The sequence below is a fragment of the Vulpes lagopus genome, chromosome 6 (genome assembly GCF_018345385.1).
Source record: "Vulpes lagopus strain Blue_001 chromosome 6, ASM1834538v1, whole genome shotgun sequence".
NCBI classification, from domain to species: domain Eukaryota; kingdom Metazoa; phylum Chordata; class Mammalia; order Carnivora; family Canidae; genus Vulpes; species Vulpes lagopus.
In genome coordinates, this window is record NC_054829.1 from 35779763 (window position 1) to 35806036 (window position 26274).

General features: G+C 36.2%; 1 protein-coding gene across 1 annotated transcript in view; it reads left to right on the plus strand.

The window, feature by feature from the left end:
* Positions 1-26274, plus strand: part of KCNH5 (potassium voltage-gated channel subfamily H member 5) — a 276403-nt gene that overhangs the window by 9943 nt on the left and 240186 nt on the right. Inside the window, exon 2 of the mRNA XM_041759197.1 lies at positions 15175-15298. Coding sequence (XP_041615131.1) covers positions 15175-15298 — 124 coding nt within the window. The remainder of the gene's footprint in view (positions 1-15174; positions 15299-26274) is intronic.

Here is a 26274-nt window from a genome sequence, read left to right on the forward strand (position 1 = left end):
TGGTCTTTTAGTCTAGAAATCTGAGGGTCTTCTTTGGCTTCTCACTCAGTATAATATTGCTCTTGCTTCCTAACCAGGTTATCAATCCTTGGAGGTAAAATTTTGCCATGTACTTCTTTTGTACCCCCCTATAAGTGCTGTGTGCAGAGTAAGTAAATTCATGCCGGTTGACTATACTGATTGATGTCAGGGCATGAAACGTATTCACAACTGACATCATATGCAGCAAACATATGTAAATACTATGGTCCAAATAAAGAATTATAGGTGGAAAAAAATGAGCTGCTTTGTTAACTGGGCTCAGAAACAAAATATTTTATCTTTGTGTGAGGAATGAAAGTACATTGTCCTTATTCATTTCTAAAGCAGTCTTTCTCTCTCCTAGAGCAACCACAGTCAAAGTAAGCGGGCAATCTTTCTGAGACTCTCTGGGGGCATTTCTAAGGCTCAGAGAACAGAATTCTTCGCAGAGCAAAGGCATTTGTCTTGATGACACAGACTACTGTCCTGGCTGTAGCCCCTACCCACGGTGAAACACTGGGCCTCTCTAGGATTATAAGTGCCACCTTGCAAGTCAGTGGAAAGACTCAGCAGAGTCATAAATGTAGTGGATCTTTTCCTGTACCTCATCATAGTAAAAGCTTACTAAATATTCACTTTTTCCTATTTTATCTAGATAAGGTAAAGTAGGGGAGATTTTCTTTATGTTTCTTTTTTTTAACTTGAAGAAACCAAAGAATTAAGTCATTGACATTTTAAGTCATAAATTGAATATGAGCTTAAAGCATTTGTACTCATTTGACCAAAGGCTTACTTAATTTGAGAAAACCACAAAACCCCAAACAAACACCATTCCTTCCTCCAACAAATAACTACTATTTAGGGCCAAAAAAACATCAGTTCTCTTTAGCTCGGTAGCTGGCAGTGCTTGCTGAGGCTGAAGAAGAAGGCAGAAATGTCAGCCTCTCTGAAACTGGCCCAGTGAAATCTGGCCAAAGGAGAGAAATGAATTGAATTTGTGATCTGTATTTTTCCCTTGCACAATTAGCTCTTATGCATAGATAGTAGAAAAAAACATAGAACCATGCTTTAGAAAATTAGATTGTAAATGCATTCAGAAAAGCTCACTTCTGTATTTCTACCAGGTGTGCAAGTTGGTCTCACCTTTTAATTGGAATTCTTCATTAGTTATCTAGCCATTACTGTTGATGGTCTTAAAAGGTTAACTCCAAAGAAAATATATAATCCCTTCAGAACAGATGCAGATCATTTGTAAAACCAAGGTTTGTTTATTTGTAGGATTGAAAGATGCTTAAACATTAAATATGTAGTACTTTCCCCCCCATAACCACTTTTTGTTTGATTTAGCTTTTATCCAAGATTATATAATTAGCAAATATTTTATGGATTTAGGTATTTTAAGAAATTTCACTGTAATAAAATTCAGTAAAAGCTTGTCATCATTTACATCAGGGTGAAGGTTTTCTGTTATATTTCAAGACTATGTAACTGTTACTGCAGTTACATTTTGCTTCTAATAATTCTGACCAGTTACTCTTTAGAAACCCATCTTCTCGGGGATCCATGGGTGGCCCAGCGGTTTGGCGCCTGCCTTTGGCCCAGGGCGCGATCCTGGAGACCCGGGATCGAATCCCACTCGGGCTCCCGGTGCATGGAGGCTGCTTCTCCCTCTGCCTGTGTCTCTGCCTCTCTCTCTCTCTCTCTGTGTGTGACTATCATAAATAAATAAAAAATTTAAAAAAATTAAAAAAAAAAGAAACCCATCTTCTCAAGAGCAAAATACCAACTATTACAAGTAGAAATTTTGAATTGTTGAACATTCTTTTTGGGTGTGTGGAGAAATACTTTCTCTAGCAAAATTACTATTCTTTTCATTAGAATTTCAGAAATACATGTTAAAGAATCATGCATTTTGAACCACTTTGGCTAGTTGGAAAAACGTTGAAATTAATGCCATCAAAGAAACACAGAAACTTAAAAATGTACCTTTGATCTTGAAGGAGATGAAAAGTGGAGGCATATTTTTATCTTTGATGACAGCTGAACAAGTTTGAATAAATTAACAGATATTTTTTGCATATTTCAAACTCCCACAGTGATGGTCTGCTTAATGTTGCCAATATTATTATATAATAATTAGTCTCATTGTCGAATGTACAAAGTTTATGTGTCTACACACACATGCTATCTTGCCATAGAGCTGTAGGGTAAAGGTGTATTTGTAAAAACAGAAAAGATACCAGCCTCAGCCTTATATTCTGTTATTGCCTAGTGGAAGTGAGCAATGCATCTACCAGAAATCAATATTGTGAATGTGGGTATGACATATAAGTTATTTATGCTTTTGTTTAGCCATCTGTGCCAGAATTTTATTTAACCCAAATAACGTGTGCTATATGTGCTTCAAGGGATTGTTCTGGGGTTACTGTTATATGAAGCTTAAATTTATCTATAGATATCACTCACCCAGAAGACAAGTTTAAAAAATAATATAGATCCCATGATTTAAATTTACAAGTTTCCAGAGTGCAGGGAAGTCTGCTCAGGGACACCTGATTTTTTTTTTTTATTTTTTTTATTTTTTATTTTTTTGATTTTTTTTTTTTAAATATAGAATTGTCGGGGATCCCTGGGTGGCTCAGCGGTTTAGCACCTGCCTCTGGCCCAGGGCGCAATCCTGGAGTCCCGGGATCGAGTCCCCCGTCGGGCTCCCGGCATGGAGCCTGCTTCTCTCTCTGCTTGTGTCTCTGCCTCTCTCTCTCTCTCTCTTTCTCTCTCTCTCTATGTCTATCATGAATAAATAAATAAAATATTAAAAAAAATATGGAATTGTCAGTTCTTTGAAGGAAACTACCTAGCATGGTCCTTATCTATAATTCTTGACAATATTTAGCATTGTTCTAATAATTGTTGATTATATGACTTTAAATAGGAATCAGAATTTTTATATTTGATTCGATCATTCAACAAACACTTGTGATGAACAAATAGACATGGTCTTGATGGCAGCTTTGTAACATAACTTGAAATCCTGAATTATGATGTCCCAATTTTGTTTTTCTTTTGCAGGATTGCTTTGGCCATTTTGGGGTCTTTTGTGACTACACGCAAATTTTAGGATTGTTTGTTCTAACTCTATGAAAAATGCTGGGAATATTTTGATAAGAATTATATTAAATGTATAGATTGCTTTGGGTAGTATAGACATTTTGACAATGTTTATTCTTCCAATCTGAACATGAAATGCTTTTCCATTTCTTTGAGGTCACTGATTTTTGGAACATGTGTTCTTTAACTCTTTGAATCAAAAGATTTGGAAGGTGAGGTGCAGCTTGGAGCTATGAGTACCTTTGCTCAGCCCTTCTTCACAGAGGCCCAGGGGATCTGGAGAGCAGCTTGAAATGGCTCTCAGCTAGCTTCCTGACCTTCCACCTGCACTGAACATCTTTTTTGGAGGAATTCTGTCCTGGGATTGTAAGGCTTTCAGAATAACAGTGCTGGTTTCTGGGTGGTGTTCTTGTCCAAAGATAAGACTAAATGAACATAATCAGAGAGAAAATCCTGTAAGTTGTCCCCAGAGGCAACTCTTGACCTTGGAAAAACTATGTATTAGTGAAAGTGTTTCATTCAGTGTTTCTGGATTCTTTTTCTAAAGTGCTTTCCCGTTCTCACCCCCACTTGATATTTCCTCTCTTCCTTAGTACTCTAGAATTCTTTCATGTGTCTCATCACTTCCTAAAATATCTGAAAACTCTGTGCTAGTGCTCTGAAATTCATCTCTCTATGGTACTTGCATGAAAAAGTTGAGGGAAGAGGGAAGGAGGGAAACTGAGAGAGAGTGTGTGTTAATCCCCCAAAAGGTGTTTCAACTTGTTAATGTCCATAGAATTTCTAGACTACAGAAGGGTATAGTTTTCATAAAAACAAAACAAAACAAAATCTGTCTAATCATGCCAGATACAGATTGTGTTGGAGCAGCTCAAAGGAAAACACTTTTTCCTGGAATTGCTGTAGGAAGGGAAGCAATATCTTCCATGCTTTTATATTGTCATTGACCAAATATAGCTTTTCTTCTTCAAGAGATTTTTATCAGTCAGGACTATTGATCTCATAATTTGTATATGATCTTCTTTAAGAATGGGATTAATATGAGTGGCATAGAGTACGGTTATTTTCCAATTTTATCTGAAAAAATGGCTCTTTAAAGAGGAACTGCTTCCTTTATATTCAGACAAAGCAAAACAAAAGCTTAGATAGCAACCCAGAAATATACTGTGATAGGATAGAAAATCTTAGACAGTGAGGCCTGGCTGTGTGTTTGTCTCCCAGCACTCCTTTCTTGTGTGCATGGAGTCCTTCACCTTTCCATGGCCTGCTTTCCCATCCATGAAAAGAAAGAAAGAATGCATAAGATGAGTGCATTCATGGGCTTGAGACTCATCCTGACAATCTCGTTAAAATGCAGGTTCTGATTTGTGAGGTCTATGGTGGGTCCCAGAGTCTGCATTGCTAGCAATCTTACAGGTGGTACTGGTCCACACTTTGAGTAGCAAAGTACTATGTCAGTTTCCCAAACCTGGGTGAGTATGGAATTTTCCTTCAGACACTGTATTTTTGTGTTCCATCCTGAGGGATTCTATTTAGTGCATCTGCATTAGAATTTAGAAATCTGTATTTTTGACATTTTTTGACACTCGTGACAGGATTCTATTGCAGCCATCAGTATTTGGGGATTAATGCAGCAGATTAGTCCTTCTCCACTCTGGCTGCACATTAGAACCACCTCAGAAGATTTAAAAACAAGTACTGATGACTGGATCTCACCCCAGACCCATTAAAACAGAATCTTTGAGGGGTGAGGCCTAGAATGAGTAACTCCTGGGGCCTCTTCCAATTCCCTTCAACCTCCATCCCAATTAAATGGGTAGTCAAAACTGAGAGAAACTCATAATGATTCCTAGTGGGCCATTTTGAATCAGGGTCTTATGATTTATTTTTTTTTACCTTCTAACCTTTGAAGGAAAAGAGCTAGATTGGCCTCAGTTCTATCTCTGAGAAAATACTGGATGGTTTTGAAAGAATAGGAGATGTTTCAGGACTTAGCTTCTTGTAGAGATTCAGTTAAGACTCTGCTCATGTATAGGACACTGGGATGGCTCAGTCGGTTAAGCATCAGACTCTTGCTTTCACTCAGGTCATGATCCCAGGGTCCTGAAATGGAGCCTCCCATCAGCCCCATGCTAAGCGCAGAGTCTACTTGTCCCTCTCCCTCTGCTCCTCCAGTTTTTTTTTTCTCTCTCTCAAATAAACAAATCTTAAAAAAAAAAAAAAAAAAAGAATCTGCTTGTGTAGAATTACAGCTTTTGAAATGTACTGGACTGCTAACACTGAGTAGGGGTAATGACCTGATTCTTAAGCCTCTCATGCAGGAACATACTATGTATTTGAATCCTTTGGACAGGAAATGTATACAGACATCTTCAAGGACTTAAACAGTCTGGATCCCCAAGAAGGTTGAATTTTCCAGAATTCATGGCTCTTGGTGTGCTAAGAACCGTGAGGACAAATCAGAACTGATTTCCCTGTCAAGATTGATTGATGAATGTCTTAATCTACTTGGGCTACCCTAACAAAATAGCATAAATTGAGTGGCTTCTAAACAACAGAAATTATTTCTCACAATTCTGGAGGTTGAAAGTCCAAGATCAAGGTGCCAGGACAGTTGGATTCTGGTGAGAACCCTTTCCTGGTTGTGGACAGCTGGCTTCTTGTGTCCTCACATGGTGGAGAGCAGAACAGAGGAAGCAAACTCTCTTGTGACTGTTATAGGGAAACTAATCCTATTCATGAGGGACGTTACCCTCATGACCTCATTGAATATTAACCATATCCCAAAGGCTCTACCTCCCAGTGCCTTCACATGAAAGGTTGGGTTTCAACATATGAATTTTGGGAGGACACAAATATTCAGTTCAGAACAATGAGGATGGTGGTGGTCACCAAGAATTCTCGGCAATTTCCTTAACAGCTTTGTGTTTCCAAAACTTCTGAACTGGTCTCACTTTAAAGATTTGCAACTCATCTCCTTTGCAGGGAAGTTATCTTTCAGTAGGCAGACTGCTTTTCCCCACCATGTTTTAAAGCCAAAGGAAATTAAAATTTTCCAGGAAACAATTTTAATTAATTTGCTATCCTGTTCTTAATGTTTGTTAATAATATCAGATTTCACATTCACTGAAACAGTAATTTTCATGACTATAGGGAAATGGAACAGTTGTATGAATATTTCAAATACACAAATTATGTGTCAGTTAACAGACAAATATCCAAAGGAAGATCCTGGAAAGTTTAATATTTACCAGTTTTCATCTAATTTAGCCTTTGACATGAAAAGGAAATCTGTTTCCCCTTCTTTTGTGCCTCTCCTTCTTCTCAATATTTTATTTTGTAGTTTAGCTTTCAGTGACAAATACAGTTTCATAGGTTTTGGTTTGCAGGATCAACATTTGAATATTTGTGTTTTTTTCTAGTTCTTTGCTTGTATATACATTTATGGAACTCACACCTAGAAAGCTCTCTCTGCATATATGATATAGTTTTCAAGACTCTTGTACATAATAAATAATAAATTATTAGTTTATAAAGGCTTTTTGCTCCAATAGTTGATTTATAAAGATTTTGCTTGCATTACTTTTCATCTCCATAAATTACCCAGAGTGGTAGGTATTGGTTTCTCCAGTTTGTATGTGAGGCAACCAATAACCTAATTAAAACTCCCTAGGCTTTTCAGAGTAGCTCCTTTGGGAATATTGAGAGGGGAATCCAAGTACGGGCAGAAAGTTTGGGGACAGGGCTTTTGTGATAATTTGATTGTTATGCATATTTACCAGTTGATAACTTGTTATATGAAGTCCCTGGTGCTGTGGCTAATTTTCTCAATTATGGTTTTATAAAACATTCAGAAATGATAAAAGCAGTTCTTATGCTCCTCCATAAACTCAGAGCACATATTGCTAATGCGCAGTTGTTAGGACTTTGAGGTAAGGACTAGTGAACATGCAGTTACTTCACTCTCTGATGGTCTAAATGAATAAAATCAAACTTGAAGCATAAAGATGAGTGGACACCACATTTTCTAGACTATTTGCTTAATCTTTGAGTTGATTTAAAAACTCTCTTTTGAGTTGCTAGGTCTGATTGAACCTGTGAGTAAATACTCTAGTATGTAGCTAACAAATTTCTGAATAGTCTGTATTCTATGATTATTGGCTAAAATCAATACATATTTTGAAAAATGAGATTTATTTTAACTTTGGTGTTTTTCCCCCCCTGCACAACTCTGTCTCCAAGCTAATATGAGAATTAATCCTCCCTGCAGGGAGTTGCTTTAGGACTTCTTCAAAACAGACACAATTTCACCTAGAAAAAGTTGGAATTTGCAAATATTTCAGTAAAGAATTAGAATTTAGGGAACCTATATTCTAGATGCTGCTCCTGGGGATTCTGGCTTGGGGAGTCTCTGACTTATTGCAGAATGGAGTTGTTTTCCAGATTAGAGAAAACAGGTGACATCTGTCCCAATGCCTAGCACAGAGTGTGGGTTCTGTTGCTTTAATTTTGTTATTATATACAGTTACTAGAGTATAAGTGAAATAATATATCAGCAATAAATAAATAATCATAGTTAGGCCCTACTGAGCTGGAGTCTTAATTTTCTCATTGTAGAGTTATTGAAAATGGTATGATGGGAGCAGTTCAATATCTTTAATAGCAAAATTAACTAGGAACAATTAGAGCTCCTGCTCCAAATCCTAACAAATGTCTGCTTATGACAGAGGAAGGTCTGCAAGACTTTGGAGATGGTTAGGATGTTGTGAAATATAACCCTTACCTTGGGGATAAAATTGATTTGATGAGTCTTGGCCAGCACACCAAAAAATTGAAATAGAATAAAAAAGGAGGACATCTCATGTAGTAAATGTTGTCTGAGAATTTTTTTAAGTTGTGTATTTGTGTAGGTACATGTGTGTGCCTATGCAAACACATTTTGAGATACTATATAAAATTGATTTCTTACTATGAGCTTCAACTTAAAAAAAGTTTGAAAACACTGGTTTGCTTAGTTTCTGGGGGAGAGGAAGCCTCCCTCAGTACGACCTTTTATGTTTACATTCGTTCTTTTTTAGAATATTTGTGTCCTATTTCCTGGGATACAGATAATTATTTCAGTCAATAAATAATTACAACTCTTGTAGGTACGGTAGGGATAAAATTCATAATCTCAGGGACTATATTAGCTAAGAAATTAAAAGTAGCTTATATGAACTATTTAGAGAGGCATTGCATACTAAATTTCATGATATCAATTATATAAAGAGAGATCTCTGCATGAATACATTAATTCATTTATTTATTGATATAATCAACCAACAAGCAAGCATGTACTATGTGCCAGGTAACGTATTAGGTATAGGGGGATTAAATGGGACCAAATGAGTATATTTTCTGTCTTTATAGAGCTTACAGCCCACCAGGCAGATATGCATTCATCATATAACACGAGCATATAAAAAAAAACACGAACATATATAGAATTGTAACTGCATTAAAGTCTGTGAGGAAGAGGTGCATCATGTATAAAATTATTAGGTATGACCTGATCAGAAGGTCAGGAAACAATACAGAGGTCGTGACAATTAGATCTAAATAACTGCAAGTGTCAATCAGATAAGTAAAGAAATGAATGGTGTTCAGGCAGAGAGAATGGCAAGTTAAAAGGTCCTACGTTGGGAAAGAGCTTGAAGCCGACAAAAATATAAGAAACATTTGACTGTGGTTGATTTGACAGACTTTGTTCTGATCCCTAGCACCATAGATTAGCTTTGCCTGTATTTAAACTTTATATGAATGAAATTAAAGCTTCTGGCTTCTTTCAATCATTATGTTTATCAGATTCATCCATATGATTGCATGTATGAGTAGTTTGTTCCATTTTAGACCTGAGTAGCTTTTCTTGTATGAATATGTCACAATTTTTAATCCATTCTCTTATTGATGGATATTTACATTGTTTTCAGCTCTTATGAATAAATCTGATATGAACATTTTTTTACAAGTCTTTTTGTTAACATATGTTTTCATTTCACTTGAGTAAATGCCTAAGAGTGAAATTTCTGGGTCATAGCTAAATATTTAACTCTACAAGAAACTATTTTTCAAAGTGATCGTTCCATTTTATATCCTCATTAGTATTTTATAAAGAGTTTCAGTTTTTTGCATTCTCATCAACATTTTGTATTGTTAACCTTTATAGCCACTCTAGTGGTTGAGGAATGATATGTCATTGTGCATTTAATTTGTATTTCCCAGATGCCTGATGGTAGTGAGCATATTATTCTTGTGGTTAATGGCCATTGTATATCTTTTGTGCGATCTGTCGAATTATTTGTCCATTTTGTTCATTGGTTCATTTATTTTTTTTGTAGGATATTTTTTAGTATATTCTGGATAGGGGTTCTTTCTCAGACAGCTGTAGTGTAAATTTTTTTTTCAGAAAAAAATAGTTTTTTTAAAAATAATTTTTTCAGTGGATTTTCTTTTCTTTTTTTTTTTTTTGACAATGTCCTTTAATGAGCAGCTGATTTTAATTTGATGATATATAATTTATTTATCAACATTTTCTTTTATGGTGCTTGCTATATGAGTCTTGTCTAAGAAATTTTTGTCTTTCTTAAAGTGGCAAAGATTTTATTATCCTTGTCTTTAAGAATATTTTATTTTGCATTAATATAGCTACATTTGCTTTCTTATGCTTAGTGTTTATGTAATGCATTTCCCCATGCTTTCGCTTTTGACTTATCTATGTCTTTTTTTTTTTTTTTTAATTTTTTTTTTTTTTTTTTTTTATTTATGATAGGCACACAGTGAGAGAGAAAGGCAGAGACACAGGCAGAGGGAGAAGCAGGCTCCATGCACCGGGAGCCCGATGTGGGATTCGATCCTGGGTCTCCAGGATCGCGCCCTGGGCCAAAGGCAGGCGCTAAACTGCTGCGCCACCGAGGGATCCCTATCTATGTCTTTATACTTTGAATGTCTTTCTTAGAAATAGTAGACTATCAGTTTCTTTTCTTTGTTTTAAAATCCAGTCTGAAAATTTTTGTTTTTTAATTAGTCTATTTATTCCATTTACATTTAATGTAATGCTTAGTATGGTTAGATTTAGGACTGCCATCCCATGGTTTGCTTAGTGTGTTTTTTTTTAAGATGTATTTATTTATTCTAGAGAGAGAAAGAGAGAGAGAGAGAGAGAGAGAGCGAGAGCATAGGGGGTGGGAGCAAATGGAGAGGGAGAGAATCTCAAGCAGACTCCCACCGAGTGTGGAGCCCAGTGTAGGGCTTGATCATGAGATCGTGACCTGAGCTGAAATCAAGAGTCAGATGCTCAATGGACTGAGCCATCCAGGTACCCCCTGTTGTTTGTGTTCCATTTTTCCCACCAGCTGTTTGTTTTTACCTTCTTGACTTGTGTGTGCATGTGTGTGTGATGGTCATCATTATTATTATTTTGATTTTTTTTCCCTTTCAGTTAAAACACCTACTGAATTTGTTTTATTGTGATTCTGCTGCAGTGAATTCTTCCTGTTTCTGAACATGTCTTTGCTTTACCTTCCATTCTGAAGGATACCTTTGCTCTACATGAAAATCTAGGGGGATAAATATTTTCCTCTCAGTATTTTAAAGATGTCATTTCATTATTTTCTGGTTGTCTTTGCTTTTCATGATTTGTACGCTATTATCTCCCCCATCCTGTCCCCCCCCCAACATACTTAAATACTTTTTTTGCTTAGGATGTTTAAAAGACTTTTCCCCCCTTATTTCTTATTTTCAGCTTTACTGTTACCCATCTTTCTACTGTCAGTTTGTTTGCATTTTTCTTCCTTGAGTTTCACTAAACTAAGATCTCTAGGTTGTTTGAAAAATTTTAGTCATCCTTTATTCATATAACATTGATGTCCTATTCAGCCTTTTTCTCCCCCCCAGACTCAATTACCTATGTTTTAGACTGCTTGATATTGTCCTATGGAACATCTTTGAATCTCGTTGTCTTTTTGCTTCAGTTTGGAATCATTTGCATTGATATGTTTTTAAATTGTTCTTTCTTAGTGTTCAATCTACCATTAAACCTATCCAATGGGGATGCCTGGGTGGCTCAGCGGTTAAGCATCTGCCTTCAGCCCAGGGGGTGATACTGGAGTCCCGGGATCAAGTCCCACATCAGGCTCCCTGCATGGAACCTGCTTCTCTCTGCCTATGTCTCTGCCTCTCTCTCTCTGGGTCTCTCATGAATAAATAAATAAAATCTTTAAAAAATTAACTAAAAAAATAAACCTATCCAATGGATTTTTTATTCCAGAATGTATTATTTACTTATCTGTTCCAATATTGACCTCTCTTTCTATTGTTCATTTTGTCCCTGGACTATCATAACAGTTTTCTGTTTCTTTACATGCCTAATGGTTTTTAAGTGCATAGTGGACACTGTTCATACATTGTAGAGAGCAGGTAGTTAAATTACTGGTGGGTTTCCTTGATTATGATTTTAATCTTTTTTTTTTTTAAGTGTGAATGTATTTTCTACATTTTTATCTTAGTCCCAGGTTATAACCCATTATCTTGGGACTTTTTTCTTATTCCTAATGCATGGCCTTCTGTGACTTAAATGGAGAGCTTGAGTTATCTACCAGGCTTCTCTAACTTGATAGGACTTGAGCTCAGAAATTTGTCTTTTAGCCATGAGAGTTGGTGAAATTTTTACTTACCTCTTATCTACTAGTCATTGCTGGAGTAGACAGATATCTTGTAGTCTCATTTTGTGCATGCATACTTTAAATCATGGAGAAGAATTTAAGGTAGATTTATATATATATTTATGTCTCTGTTTGTTAAAGGATCTCCCCTTTGACTTCAAGATGCTCTGGCAACCCCAAATTGTGACTTTTGAATGTTTAGTCCCATAAGACTTTTCTTCTTGAGCTCTATCACCAATGAACTGTATAAACTGGAAATTTGCTTTCCAGGAATAGACAGTTAAATGAATATCTTATTTAATGTATCTCTTTTTTTCCCAAGGGTTTGTCTTTTTTTCAGTTTCTGTCTACTTTCAGTTGTTTTTAGTACCTTGAAACAGATTGTTGCCATAATCTGTCCACTGCTTCTAGATTTAGCATCTATTCTGATAAGTTTAAATGGTTGTTACATATTTATTTTTCTTAACATGTAAGTTTTTTAGAGTAAAGATATGTTTTATTGATCTTTATTCTATCCCATTGTTTGTCCCAGAATAGTGCCTTTCACTTAGCAGCTACTTAGCAAATGTTGAATTGCATTGTTATTTTTATGACGACCAACTTTGAGTCAGGATTTATTTTATTTTATTTTATTTTTTAATTAATTTTTATTGGTGTTCAATTTACCAACATACAGAAAAACACCCAGTGCTCATCCCGTCAAGTGTCCACCTCAGTGCCCGTCACCCATTCCCCTCCAACACCCGCCCTCCTCCCCTTCCACCACCCCTAGTTCGTTTCCCCGAGTTCGGAGTCTTTATGTTCTGTCTCCCTTCCTGATATTTCCCAACATTTCTTTTCCCTTCCTTTATATTCCCTTTCACTATTATTCATATTCCCCAAATGAATGAGAACATACATTGTTTGTCCTTCTCCGATTGACTCATTTCACTCAGCATAATACCCTCCAGTTCCATCCACGTTGAAGCGAATGGTGGGTATTTGTCATTTCTAATGGCTGAGTAATATTCCATTGTATACATAAACCACATCTTCTTTATCCATTCATCTTTCGATGGACACCGAGGCTCCTTCCACAGTTTGGCTATTGTGGCCATTGCTGATAGAAACATCGGGAAGCAGGTGTCCCGACGTTTCATTGCATCTGAATCTTTGGGGTAAATCCCCAACAGTGCAATTGCTGGTTAGTAGGGCAGGTCTATTTTTATCTCTTTGAGGAACCTCCACACAGTTTTCCAGAGTGGCTGCACCAGTTCACATTCCCACCAACAGTGTAAGAGGGTTCCCCTTTCTCCACATCCTCTCCAACATTTGTTGTTTCCTGCCTTGTTAATTTTCCCCATTCTCACTGGTGTGAGGTGGTATCTCATTGTGGTTTTGATTTGTATTTCCCTGATGGCAAGTGATGCAGAGCATTTTCTCATGTGCATGTTGACCATGTCCATATCTTCCTCTGTGAGATTTCTCTTCATGTCTTTTGCCCATTTCATGATTGGATTGTTTGTTTCTTTGGTGTTGAGTTTAATAAGTTCTTTATAGATTTTTGAAACTAGCCCTTTATCTGATATGTCGTTTGCAAATATCTTCTCCCATTCTGTAGGTTGTCTTTTAGTTTTGTTGACTGTATCCTTTGCTGTGCAAAAGCTTCTTATCTTGATGAAGTCCCAATAGTTCATTTTTGCTTTTGTTTCTTTTGCCTTTGTGGATGTATCTTGCAAGAAGTTACTGTGGCCGAGTTCAAAGAGGGTGTTGCCTGTGTTCTCTTCTATGATTTTGATGGAATCTTGTCTCACATTTAGATCTCTCATCCATTTTGAGTTTATCTTTGTGTATGGTCAAAGAGAGTGATCCAGTTTCACAAAAACAGACACATAGATCAATGGAACAGAATAGAGAACCCAGAAGTGGACCCTGAAATGTATGGTCATCTAATATTCGATAAAGGAGGAAAGACTATCCATTGGAAGAAAGACAGTCTCTTCAATAAATGGTGCTGGGAAAATTGGACATCCACATGCAGAAGAATGAGTCAGGATTTAAACTTAAAGTCTTAAACTCAAAAGTTAATTTCTCTTTTTAGGACACTATTTTGCATATGAACTCAAAGGAGGTTTTTTTTTTTTTTTTTGATATTTTGAATTTTTTAAGTATAGTATTCCCTTAAATATTTACTCTTTTCTAATATTGGCTTTTCAATTGAGGTTGATATCAAAAGATACTATTTTTTTTGTATTATGTTTTTTTAATTTAAATTCAAGGTAGCTAACATATAGTGTAGTATGGGTCTCAGGAGTAGAACTTAGTGATTTATCACTTACATATAACCTCCAGTATTCATCCCAGCAAGTGCCCTCCTTAATGCCCATCACCCATTTCGGCTATCCCCCTACTCACCTCCCCTCCAGCAATCCTTTCTCAGTTTGTTCTCTATATTTAAGATTCTCTTAGGGTTTGCCTCCCTCTCTGGTTTGATCTTATTTTATTTTATACCTAAAGCAGAATCACTTCTACATGCAAAATATAAATAAAAAGAGATATTCCTTTTATTTATAATAATATTTCCCAAATTCTGTGTAGAATGTAGTTTAAAATACTATCTTGAATAATTTCATTTTAGAAAAGGACCCTTCAATGTTTTAAATTTTTTTTAAAAGACTTATTTATTTGAGAGAGAGAACAAGGGGGAAGAGGGGCAGAGCAAGAGAATCTCGAGCAGACTCCCCACTGAATGTAGAGCTCTCTGTGAGGCTCCATCTCATGACACATGAGATCATGAGCTGAGCTGAAACCAGGAGTCAGAAGTTTAACCAGCTGAGCCACCGAGGTGCTCCTCTTCAATGTTATCTTAAATTAGACTTCTCAAGATCAATCTAATGGACCATTTGTCCCCTCATGTCAAAATTATTATATATAGAATTTTTGGAGCAGTTATACAAATTTGCCTCAATATTATCAAGTTCAGTTTTCTCATTTAGTGGAAAAGTGACTGTAGCCCTAATTTTAATAAAGTAATCTGTTTTTGGGGAAATTATTATAATCATTAACATTTATTTAATATCAACCATACTTGGTTTTCATAGCTTAGAATATACTTGAATGGAAAGAGGTATTATAAACTAGCTTCTTTTCAATGGAGTTTTTGTTTGTATGCAAATCTTATACTTATTGCAGATCTCATTTGATAATCATGTTAACTGATTATGTCAATCTCAAGAACAGGCTTTATTATTTGTACCATAACAAACCATAGTTGCATTTGTTTATGAATTTATCTTTTTGTTTACTTGAAAGGAGTACCTTGTTAAATGAAGCTAAAAAAACTTCCTTTTCCTTCTTTCTTCTTTAGAATCGAGTTTCTTACTGGGAAATGCCCAGATTGTGGATTGGCCTGTAGTTTATAGTAATGACGGTTTTTGCAAACTCTCTGGATATCATCGAGCTGACGTCATGCAGAAAAGCAGCACTTGCAGGTAGGTAATAGAACATCTTAGGAACTTTTCTGAAGTTTAAGTAAATGCTGAATGTGGTTAAAGTCTAAACTTACAGTAGTCCTCCACTTGACCCCGGTTTTGCTTCCCTGTGGTTTTTACTTCCCTGTGGCTTTGCTTCCCTGTGGTTTCATGCTTCCAGTTGTTTGTTACCCACAGTTAACCACTTCCAGGAGCAGATGCTCCTCCTGGTTGGCTATATCATTCACCTCATTTCATCTCATTTCCTACAAAATGCTATGTTATTTCCTATGAAAATGCTCCGCATTTTCTCATTTTACATCATCAAAAGAAAGGTGAGTACAATACAATAAGATGCTTAGAGAGAGACCACATTCATATAATTTTTTATTACAGTATATTGTTATTAATTGTTCTTTTATTATTAGTTATTAGTTATTGTTAATCTCTTCCTGTGCCTAACTTATAAATTAAACTTTATCATAAGTATGTATATATAGGAAAAAAATAAGTTTATACAGTGTTATGTACTATCTGAGATTTCAGACACCTATGGGTGGGTGTCTTGGAACGGATCCTCCCCAGGGAAGGGGAAACTCCTGTGCTTAGACTTTTTGTGATATTGGGATTTTCTTATAATAAGAAATATATATTTTGGGGGTGCCTGGTGGATCAGTCAATTAAGCATCTACCTTCTGCTCAGGTCATGATCCCAGGGTCTTGGGATTGAGCCCCATATCAGTCTCTCTGCTCAGTGGGAAGACTGCTTTTCCGTCTTGTCTGCCTGTCCCTCCACCTACTTGTGCTCTCTCATTCTCTGTCAAACAAATGAATAAAATCTTTTAAAAAAGATATATATATATAAATATATATATATTTATAAGATTTATTATATAAATATATATTAAATATATATTTATAGATTATTATATAAATATATTTATATATTTATATATATAAAGATATATATAATATTATATATTATATATAAGATATATATATATATTTGGCCTTTGATGTGGTTCCTGGCTCCAGTCTTTTAAAACCCTTGGAATTTCCTGTGATAAGAATGATAAATGTGCCCTTCTTTTATGTTAATGATGATGTTTGGAAAGCCCTTAGGTAACCTTAGCTTAAAGGCTATTGCATCCAGGTGATCGGAGGGTTGAACCTTTCAGTACTCCAGCCCCACAACCTCCTAGCCTCTCTGGAGAGGATGGGCCTGGAGGTTGAATTAATTGCCAATGGTCAAGAATCTAATAAATCATGAGAGCTTCTGAGTTGGTGAAATGTGGAAGTGCTGGAGGAGTAGAGCACCTGGAGACAGCGTGGAAGCTCTGTGCTTCCCCCCATACCTTGCCTGTGTATCTCTTTGATCTACCTGTTCCGGAGTTATATCCTTTTATAATAAACCAGTGATCTAGTAAATAGACTATTTCTCTGAGCTCTCTGTGCTGCCCTAGCAAATTAATCAAACCCAAGAAGATTGTGGAAACCTCCAGTCTGTAGTTGATGGGTTAAAGTACAGGTAACAACCCATGCTTTCAATGGGTGTCTGGAGGGGGAGTGGAGGGTGGTCTTGTGGGACTGAACCCTTAACTTGTGGAATTACGCTGTCTCCGAATGGAGAGTGTCAGAATTCAGATAAATCGTAGGACAACTGTGACCGAACCAATTCGAGTTCATTCTCTGATGAGTCAAAAACTGCACCAGGTGGAGCTGTCACACAAAAACATAATTTGAAGCAAATAAGGACATCACGGGAATGGCTTCCAAAGCCTTGACTCCCCGACCCAGGGTGAATGGATTCCTTTTACTTAGGGTTAGGATGACTTTTTCCTTAGGGAAGCCTTGTCATCATGGGCAGAGGAGCACACCTTGTATGTTATGTAAATGAGGCTTGTGCTCCTCCCGGGGCAGGGATTTTAGTACTTTAATGACGTCAGAGTGGTGGTCCATCATTTTGGAGGCCATGGCACGGTCCATCTGCGCAGGCGCGGGGCAGAGGTTAAGCTCCACCTGGTCCCTGTGATGAGCTGCCTGGAGGCCTTGTCGGGGCAGCCGCTTTCGCTGGAGGGGCGGTTTCGCTTTGCCTCTGCATTCGCCCGAGTTAAGAGGTAAGCTGGAAAGAAGAGCTTAAGGGAAAATAGGGACAACGGTGGGTGAATACAAGCAGGTGGGCAGTAAAGGTCAGGTCTTGCGGTCTAGCTGGTGATAATACCTGCTGGTATCCCAAGAATTGATTGTTGGTGTGGAGACTGTCACTCCCCTTCCCCACCCCTCCCCCATTGGCACTACAGTCTATTTACTCCTATATAAAAACTGTAGAGTAAAAATTATATTAGAATACGAAGGAGACTAAATTGTCAGTGGAAATGTATAGCTTAAGAGCCATTAAAGGGAGCTTGTGCAAAGAAAAAGATTTTTGTATATCTGTAAATCTATTAATTCATTCAGTAAATATTTTTTGACTCTGATGAGCCATGAACTATTCGAGGTGCTAGTGATCAAAGGAGCATCCTCTAGCAGAGAATCACTGCTGGCATCACATCAGCACTTCTTGAGCTGCTAAAACTGTCTTGAACAGAGTAAACAGCCCCCCAACCAAGTAGGACATAATTCACAAACATTTAGAGAACATCAAAAAAGAATTTTTTTAAAAGATTTTTATTTATTCATGATAGAGAGAGAGAGAGAGGCAGAAACACAGGCAGAGGGAGAAGCAGGCTCCATGCAGGGAGTTGGATGTGGGACTCGATCCTGGGTCTCCAGGATCACACCTGGGCTGAAGGCGGATGCTCAACTGCTGAGCCACCCAGGCGTCCCCCCAGAAAAGTTTTTACATCCTGTGTAAATCACACGTGCTTTGTAATGTTGGTACGTTGTACCATTGCTATTTTGTTTGGCTTATGTAAAACAGAATCTGGTATTTATATTATTTAAAACAATTCTTTCTAAAATAGGCCGTATCTGTGCATTTAAAGAGAGTATTATGAAAAAAGATCATATAAAAGATAAGGAAATTCTATAAAAGAACCAATTTAGATCTGAAAAATTTTTCACAATATTTCAGTAGGGCCAGATGGGATGTTTTTCCTTGACTTAATTTTTCTTCAAAACTCTCACTTAACTGAGCACCAAAATCATGTTATTTTGGAACCATGAGGGATCTGAATTATTTTCTACTCCAGATACTTTGTTTTTCAGAGAAGAAAATTGAGGTAGAGCTATGTTTAAGGACTTGCCCAGGAAAATATAGTGATTTATTTATCCTTTTTTTCTATATATTTACGCTGAAAAGAAATAGAAAGATATATATGCATATATTCTGCATCTTCATGGAAGCCAGGATTTCATGTTGTACCTGTGAATCTAAACCTGCCTACGCATACAAATCACTTGGAGAGGTTTTGCACAACACATATTCCCAGACCTCACCTCTGGGAATTACTTATTCAATTAGAATCACCCAAGGTGCGAGGTGGGGGCAGGTAATAAATCAGCTCAGGTGATTCTGATGTTTAGCCAGGTTTGAGAAATAGTTTGTTCAAAAGTCTTCTTCACTTATCTGGTTTCCACAATTCTCATTTTTCTCTCTAACTTTGTTTTTACATTCAATCTTCACTTCTAGGTCTGAAATGGGTAAATGAGAGTGGTGGGAAGTTGCCTTTTGTAGCACTGGTACCTTTGCGCCTTTTTCTTCTGTTAGGTGAATATTAGCTCCTAGGCTGGCTCTGCTACTAAGGTGTGTGTTCTAAGTTCTGAGAGGGTGAGGTCTGTATTGAGCTTCTCTGTTCCCTTATGCCTCAGCAGGCTTTAAGTTAGGAAAAGGCTAGTTTTAATGTTACTTATGCATCTGGCTCTGTAGAGAATTCCAGGACTGTAAATGCTTCCATACCCATTTCTTCTTTTTGTACTGTGGACATCCCATTATCATGCCATGCCTCTTTCAGATGCTATCTTCTGCCTGAAGGTATTTATGATTCCCTCAACAAGATTTTCCTCCTCTGACTCCCTTGTGGTTCATTATTTGGCATCATCATCTGGCCTTAAACTAGCCTACCTTATCCCTTGGGGTTTTCATTGCAATTGTTTTTGTGATTTTTGAGACATATTGCCCCCTAAAAGAGCTGCTTTTTTTGCTCCCACCATCAGTGTCAGATTATAAATGTCTTTAAGGTGGATATTTCATCTTGGTCACTTTTGTATGCACTTAAGGACATAGCTCAGTATTTCATGTTTGTATTTGTTGAATTAGATTGGCTTGTGTTGCAATAAACCCTAACCTATGTCTCACATTCTTCTGTGTAACATGCTTTTGTTTATTGTATTTCATCCCAAGTGTTACCAGTATTTAAGGTGGGTGAGAGAGTGGAGAGTTTTGGATTATGTTATACATTTTTACTGTGGGAAGAAGTATGCAAACCTTCCCCCAGCTCTTCTTCACTATTGCTAGAGATGGCATTTTTAAAATGATAATATTCTTTTTTTTTAAAGCCTTTAAAAAAAAGGATTTATTTATTTATTTGAGAGAGAGAGAGAGCATGCCAATGCATGTGCACGAGTTGGGAGGAGTAGAGGGAGAGAGAGAATCCACAAGCTGACTCCTTGAGGAGCCAGAAGCCTGATGTGGGGCTTGATCTCAAGACCCTGAGACTGTGACTTGAGCTGAAACCCAGAGTTGGCCTCTCAACTGACTTAGCCACCCAGGTGCCTCTGAAATGATAATATTCTTAATGTAAACAATTACTACTTGATTGCACAAAACACCCAGTGTGTTTTGCTGATCTAAAATTTGCAACCAGTTCAGTGCCTTTACAGAACAATGAAGACTAGCATCTGATACATGGGCTGAGGATATTTGAACCTTATCAAGTTTTCTTATAGGCTTTATTTATTTTAGTGCACTCCCCTTTAAACCTCCTTGTCTCCTTTTAAAATTAAACTCTGCCCATTTTATGTTTACTGCAGCATTTTTTAGAAGAATAAAGTCTTAGAAATAATCAAAATGTCCAGTAGTAGGTTTGTTAAAAAATATGGCAGAGCCTAACTTTCTAAATCGTATGTTGGAAGGATAAGACACTGAAAGAAGCTAACAACATATTTTTTAAGAAAAAAAAAGTCAATCAACCAACCAACCAACCAAAAAAAAAGAAAAAAAGAAAAAACAGTTCAAAGAACAGTATCTGCATTATGTTATTCTGATTTTTTTTACATATGGCTTTTTTTCTATTTCCTTTATAAATCTATAAAAACCTTTGAATATCACGGACATGGAAACAAGAAGGAAAGAAAAAATTATATACACATATAGAAATGCATTATTAAAGCTAAGAGTTATTATAAAGTTTGAAATAACCAGAATTCTAGTTGGAGATAACTAATTTGACACTGAGGATAGCCTTACAAATAATTCAAAGAATTTTACTGATTTTAATAATGAAAAGTTTTAGGCAAGCCTAACATTAGAAACTACAAATCAGTGAACATCAGTTTGTGAGGAAGCAGTATGACATTTTATATGCTAAAAAAAACCGCATCTTTTTATGCAACTTGCATAGATGGATTAGAGTAGTGACCAATAAAAATTAATGTTCTATATTTAAAGTACTCAAATATGAGTTGTTCAGGAACATGAAAAATATTAAGTTGTGATTTTACATTATCAAAAGGCTAATATTTAGTTCTTCCATTTCCTTGTTCCTTCTTTGCACTTCCCAGTTGGTCACCCATTAGACCAGGTGCATGGAATTGAATTAAGCATTCTCCTCAGTTTGTCCCAATAGCATTATGATCCCTCTGGGCAAAGTCTCATTTTATTTTATTTCTTTTTCTTGTCTTTATTTTTTTTCCCCTTCATTCCCTCCTCCTTCCTTTGCATAGTTATTCCTTTTAGTATGTTTATTTCATGTCTTACTAATCAATCCTCCATTTGTTTATTAAAGGCCTGTATCCTTGAAATGATGTTACTTTGTGTTTGTTTTTAAAATCTACATAATTCATACCATGTGGTAAGATTGATAGTTTCTTACTGGTTTTACTCAAAATTATTATGTTTTTGAAATGTTTTTACATTGCCATATGATAATCTATTTCATTATGTCTGACATTGTATAGTGCTCCAGTGTCTTCACAGCTTTCTATTTTATTATCCATTCTAGTAGTTGTGAGCTGCAACTTCTGACACTTTGCTCTGTTCAACCACAAATAACCTTAATCACATCTTCTTGTGGCCCCATGTGAAAAATTGTCTGTCTCTATACCTAGAAATAGGATTGCTGGATAGTATAATGTGTGCAGAATTTGTAGATTAACTGCTACCAGATTTCTGTCCAGAGTACCTTTCTGTTTCCACTCCTAGCAGACATGAGGGAGTGTTATTGTTGTCCTGCATCCTTGTACTTCATAATAGTGTATACATTTCTATTTTTTTGAAGATTTTATTTATGTATTTATTTGAGAGAGAGAGAGAAAGAGTACATGTGTATGCAGCAGGAGGAGCAGAGGGGAAGGGACAAGCAGACTCCACGCTGACCATGGAGCCAGACTTGGGGCTTAGTCCCAGGACCCTGAGCTGAAATCAGGAGTAGGACACTTAACCAACTGAGTCAACCCCCCCCCCCTTTTCTATTTTAAAAAATGTGATGTGTGCTAGGTACCGTCATATTTTTGTTTTGGCTAAAATTTCAGAAAAATATTCTAATGACACCTCAGGAATGGTAGAAATTTCAAATCTAGTCCATTTTATTGTCTAATAATTGTGTTTCCAAGTGTGTGGAATGTTATGCAATTCATTGAAGGACACAAAATGTATTGCATAGTTAAAAAAGCTTGTAGGTTTTGGGGGGATGCCATTTAAAAGCATCTGATCTTATCTCATGACCCCGCCCCCCCACAGGATGTCCTGACATTCTAGACATCAAGACATCCTTATCATAGGTTGGCTGAAAAACACTTCAGCATTTTACCTTTCATTAACCTGAGATTTCAAAAAGTTCCTTCTGTTTTTTTGTTTGCTTTTGTTTGTTTTTTTACATGGGCAAGAAGAGCAATAATATAGGTAGGAAAGATTGCAGTATGTAGATGCTTTCAAATATATATATTTTTTTCTGGGAGGCTCATTAATATTCCTTTACCCAAGCCATCAAATTAGACAATGAAGCAATTAAGAGACATTTTATTGGATGTATTTCACAAGTAGTTTTATTAACACAGGGTCATCTCAGCCAGCAAGAGCACATTACACATGATGGATGTCAGTTTGGTTCCATTTGGCTGAGGGCTCTGCTTCACACGGTGGCTGAGAAGGAGTGTTGGAGAGCAGAGGTGCCTCAGTGATGTTACATTCCAAAGGTTAGAGATGTCCAGTGCTCTCCCTGGTTTCCATTAATTACATGCCATGGATCTACCATTTATGACTCTATCTAAAACCGTTTAAGCTCATATAAATTAATGGGTTGTGAAACCTTTTGGTTACGATTCACTGTATAAAGTAATGCTTTGATTTATTCCAAAATTACCTTTTTCAGATTTTGAAAGCTGTATTTGTAAATTTTCCTCCTTACTCCTCCTCCCCTTCCTTCAAGCTTCTTACTTTTTAATCATGTAACTATAGATTTGAGCCCATTCTCCCATTAACTTTTGTGATAATTTTATTCTTGTGGCTGATTCTGAGTGAGAGACCACATTTACCAACTACATTAAGTCAATCTGTGTGGTTTCTGTGTTGAAGCATTTGCGAAGCCATGAATTACAGCCTATAGATAATATTATTCTTTTTGCAGTGACTGAATTTGGTGTTTTAGTCCAGGATCATTGTTGACCATTAGCAAGATAGATTGGCAGAACTCATGAATAGGTTATATATATATTTTTTGTTTGTAAGGTTCCTTTCTCTCTTGGAAATCCATCAACATTTATAGGCATCCTTGCTCGTAGGTATCATAATGAGGCTTGTTTGTAAGATTTCATTGGTAGAACAAGGGATCCAAGAATAAGTAAATCCTGCTATCAACCAAGGCCACTTGTCCTTAGAAATTTTCTAGGGCAGAAAATACATGAAAGGTATACTGGCCAATGCTCAGGCAAGCTGGATTTAGCTTGGGCCAGGCCTTAGGAAAACTTCTCCTCTATTCCCAAGACCAGATTTTACCACCAGTTAGTTGTGTGGCAAGAAAAGTGGCCAGAATATTCAGGAGCAGGCCCGGAATGGATTTGTGCTCCAACCTCATGGGCTCATAAAGAAAGAAGACACACAAAATGATGTATGTATCCCTTTAAGGCACAGTGACCCTGTGTATTAGCAAGCATGGCCCAACCCCTGTTCTAGAATTGTAGAGCTGGAGAGTAGTAGGGTTGAGGCTGAAGGGGCTTTCTTCTAACCTCACCCATAAGAAGCATTCAGTCATAATTCAGCCATTGTAGAACACATTATAATTTGTGACTTAATGTGCATTATCTTTTTAAAGCCTTTACCCTCTGAAGTATATGAACATTATTATTATTTTATGTATGAGAAAACTGAGAGTCAAAGCAATTATATGTCTTGCCCATGAATTATGCAGTTGGTAAGAGGTGTGGTGGTCTTCTGTTATATTATGACCACGCAGTATTCTAGTCGGGATAGATAGCTTCTGAATATATAATTTTATTTTCTTTCCGATAAGATAACAGTGCTGTTGTAGAAGTCATTTACAATTACTCTAAGGGGAGCTTGCATTCTGTCTAAGCAATTTGAAGTTCCAAAAATTTTTTTTATCTTCCTATTATATATTTCTGGAGGGTATACATAAAAAATGTGTAAAATTACTATATAGGTATATGGTTTCTAAAGCCTGATGATCACCATTTCTAAATCCTACTTTCCTTCATATTCCGTTAACCATTCAGAGACTACTTTGAGCCTCAGCCATCTGGAGTCAGGCTGCTGATAAAGACACTCAACATTTACATGTAAAACAGCTGAGCAAACCAACAAATGTGCCATTCTCATAGACTGTGTGGAAGCATTGACTTAGTATGGTTTAGACAACTTCAGATAGAAATACTTTCATTGGAAGGATGGATAATACATTTTAGACATCCTTTATAGTTCATTTTGAAATATTTTTTATTAATTGCTGCATTTTACCACTTCAGATATGTTTCTGTCACATATATTCAGTTTAATAAACTTAAAATGAAGAATATGAGTGAAACAATGTAAGAAAAGTAATTTTTAAGAAAGTAGTCAGATTGTAATAATCTGGGACTTTTTTTTTCTTGAAGTGCCTCTGTTAGGACAGGTAATTTTACCATTGAGAGGGTTAAATTAGTGAAGAAAAATTATAGAATTTTTAGAGCGTATTTGAAAAGTTGCTTATTTTTATCTTCTCTTTAGAATTTTCACTGAGGCTTTTGTTGTATTTTTTATTAGGTGGTATTATTATATCAATTTCCAAGACGGTTTTTTAAATTAAGTTGTAACTTATTTTTGATTCCTATTAGAGTTAATTTTCAAAAATTTTATCTTAATTGCTTGTTGTATTATAGATGCTTTCTTTTTTTAAATGTTTTTCTGTTGGCCATTTGTGGATATTGTGTTTTAGTTTATTGAACCATAGAACCTGACATTTACTAACAGTAGTAAAATGGTTTTTCTTTTCTTTCTTTTTAAGTCTGAAACATTTAGTTAGCTTAATTGCCTTTATCTTAACCTTTTTTTTCCTGTTTTTAATATTTTATACTAGAGACTTTTTAGATTAAAAATAAGTCAATTAAAAAAACCTAGTTGATTTAAAAAGTTCACCTGTCTGTAAAAAATATGAACAGTATTAAAATAGTGTCTTATTTTTTGGAGGGCAAGAAAGCTGCCTTTAACTGAGTAATTCTAGTTTCAGTGTAATTCCTTCAAGAGATTTTCATGAGACACTCATGAGCTCTGGAGTTCAGGCTTTGGCAGAAGCAATGGCTTTTCAGTGCTGTCTTGCAGGTAGGCTTGGAGGCTTCCTCTGTGAGTCTGGCTCTGAGATTATGGAATTAGAATCTGTCATTTAATTCTGAGATTCTCTTGCTTAATTTACTGTTATAATGACAATGAAAATTTTCTTTTTTCTTTTTTAAATAAAAGATAGAAATATTGTAATGCAGATTGGGCAGTCTTCAGCAAACTATTTTCTTTCATTTCTTAGTTTCTAGAGTTCTAGTTGCTTATGTTTAGTGTTATCATAAGATGGACCATGACTCTGTAATTTCTGGCTGTGATATGGCATTAATGTTGAATCCTCTAATTTTTTTTGTATTTTGCTATCAACTATACTCTTCCTGTTGTATATTTTCTAGATTGATACAATCAGGGGTAGATTTCCCATGTAGGTAATGAATCTTAATCTTCAGGGGCCCTCACTTGAGTGGATGTATTCCAAAGCTCCATACCTAATTTTATTTTATAATTTTATATTATTTTCTCTAAAAAGAGCCCCTAAGCATGAATGAGCTTTAGGCTCTACCTCATTTGGATTAGCTTCTGGCCGATATGTGAACTCACTGAAAGTGGAAGAAAAACAATAACTAGGATGTACTCGAACCTTCAAAAACTTATTCAAGTTATCTAGCAGTGGCACATCTTCTTTTCTAGTGGGAAAAAGGTTCTGAACACTTATGCTAGCCAATAGAACTATGTATCTAATACCAGATGCACAATTGATGATTGTGAAAGCATCAAGAATAGAGTTTTAGAGGCTTATAGTCCTTGATTGAGTTCTGTTTTGTAGATTATCAGACTTTTGGTGAGGTTTTCTTAGAAAAACAGGCAATTTCAAACGTTGGGAAATTTTTGTGGCATGTAAAATCTCATTCTTTAATCAATGTTTTATATGTTCCCTTACCCTTGGCAGCAGTGTATGTCTTCCTCAATTTCTCAGCATTATTTTTCTCCCATTAGCCATACCTGCACCATCTTAAGAAAATCCTCATAACTGATAAGAATATGGATGCATTATATGTGTAATATGGACTCT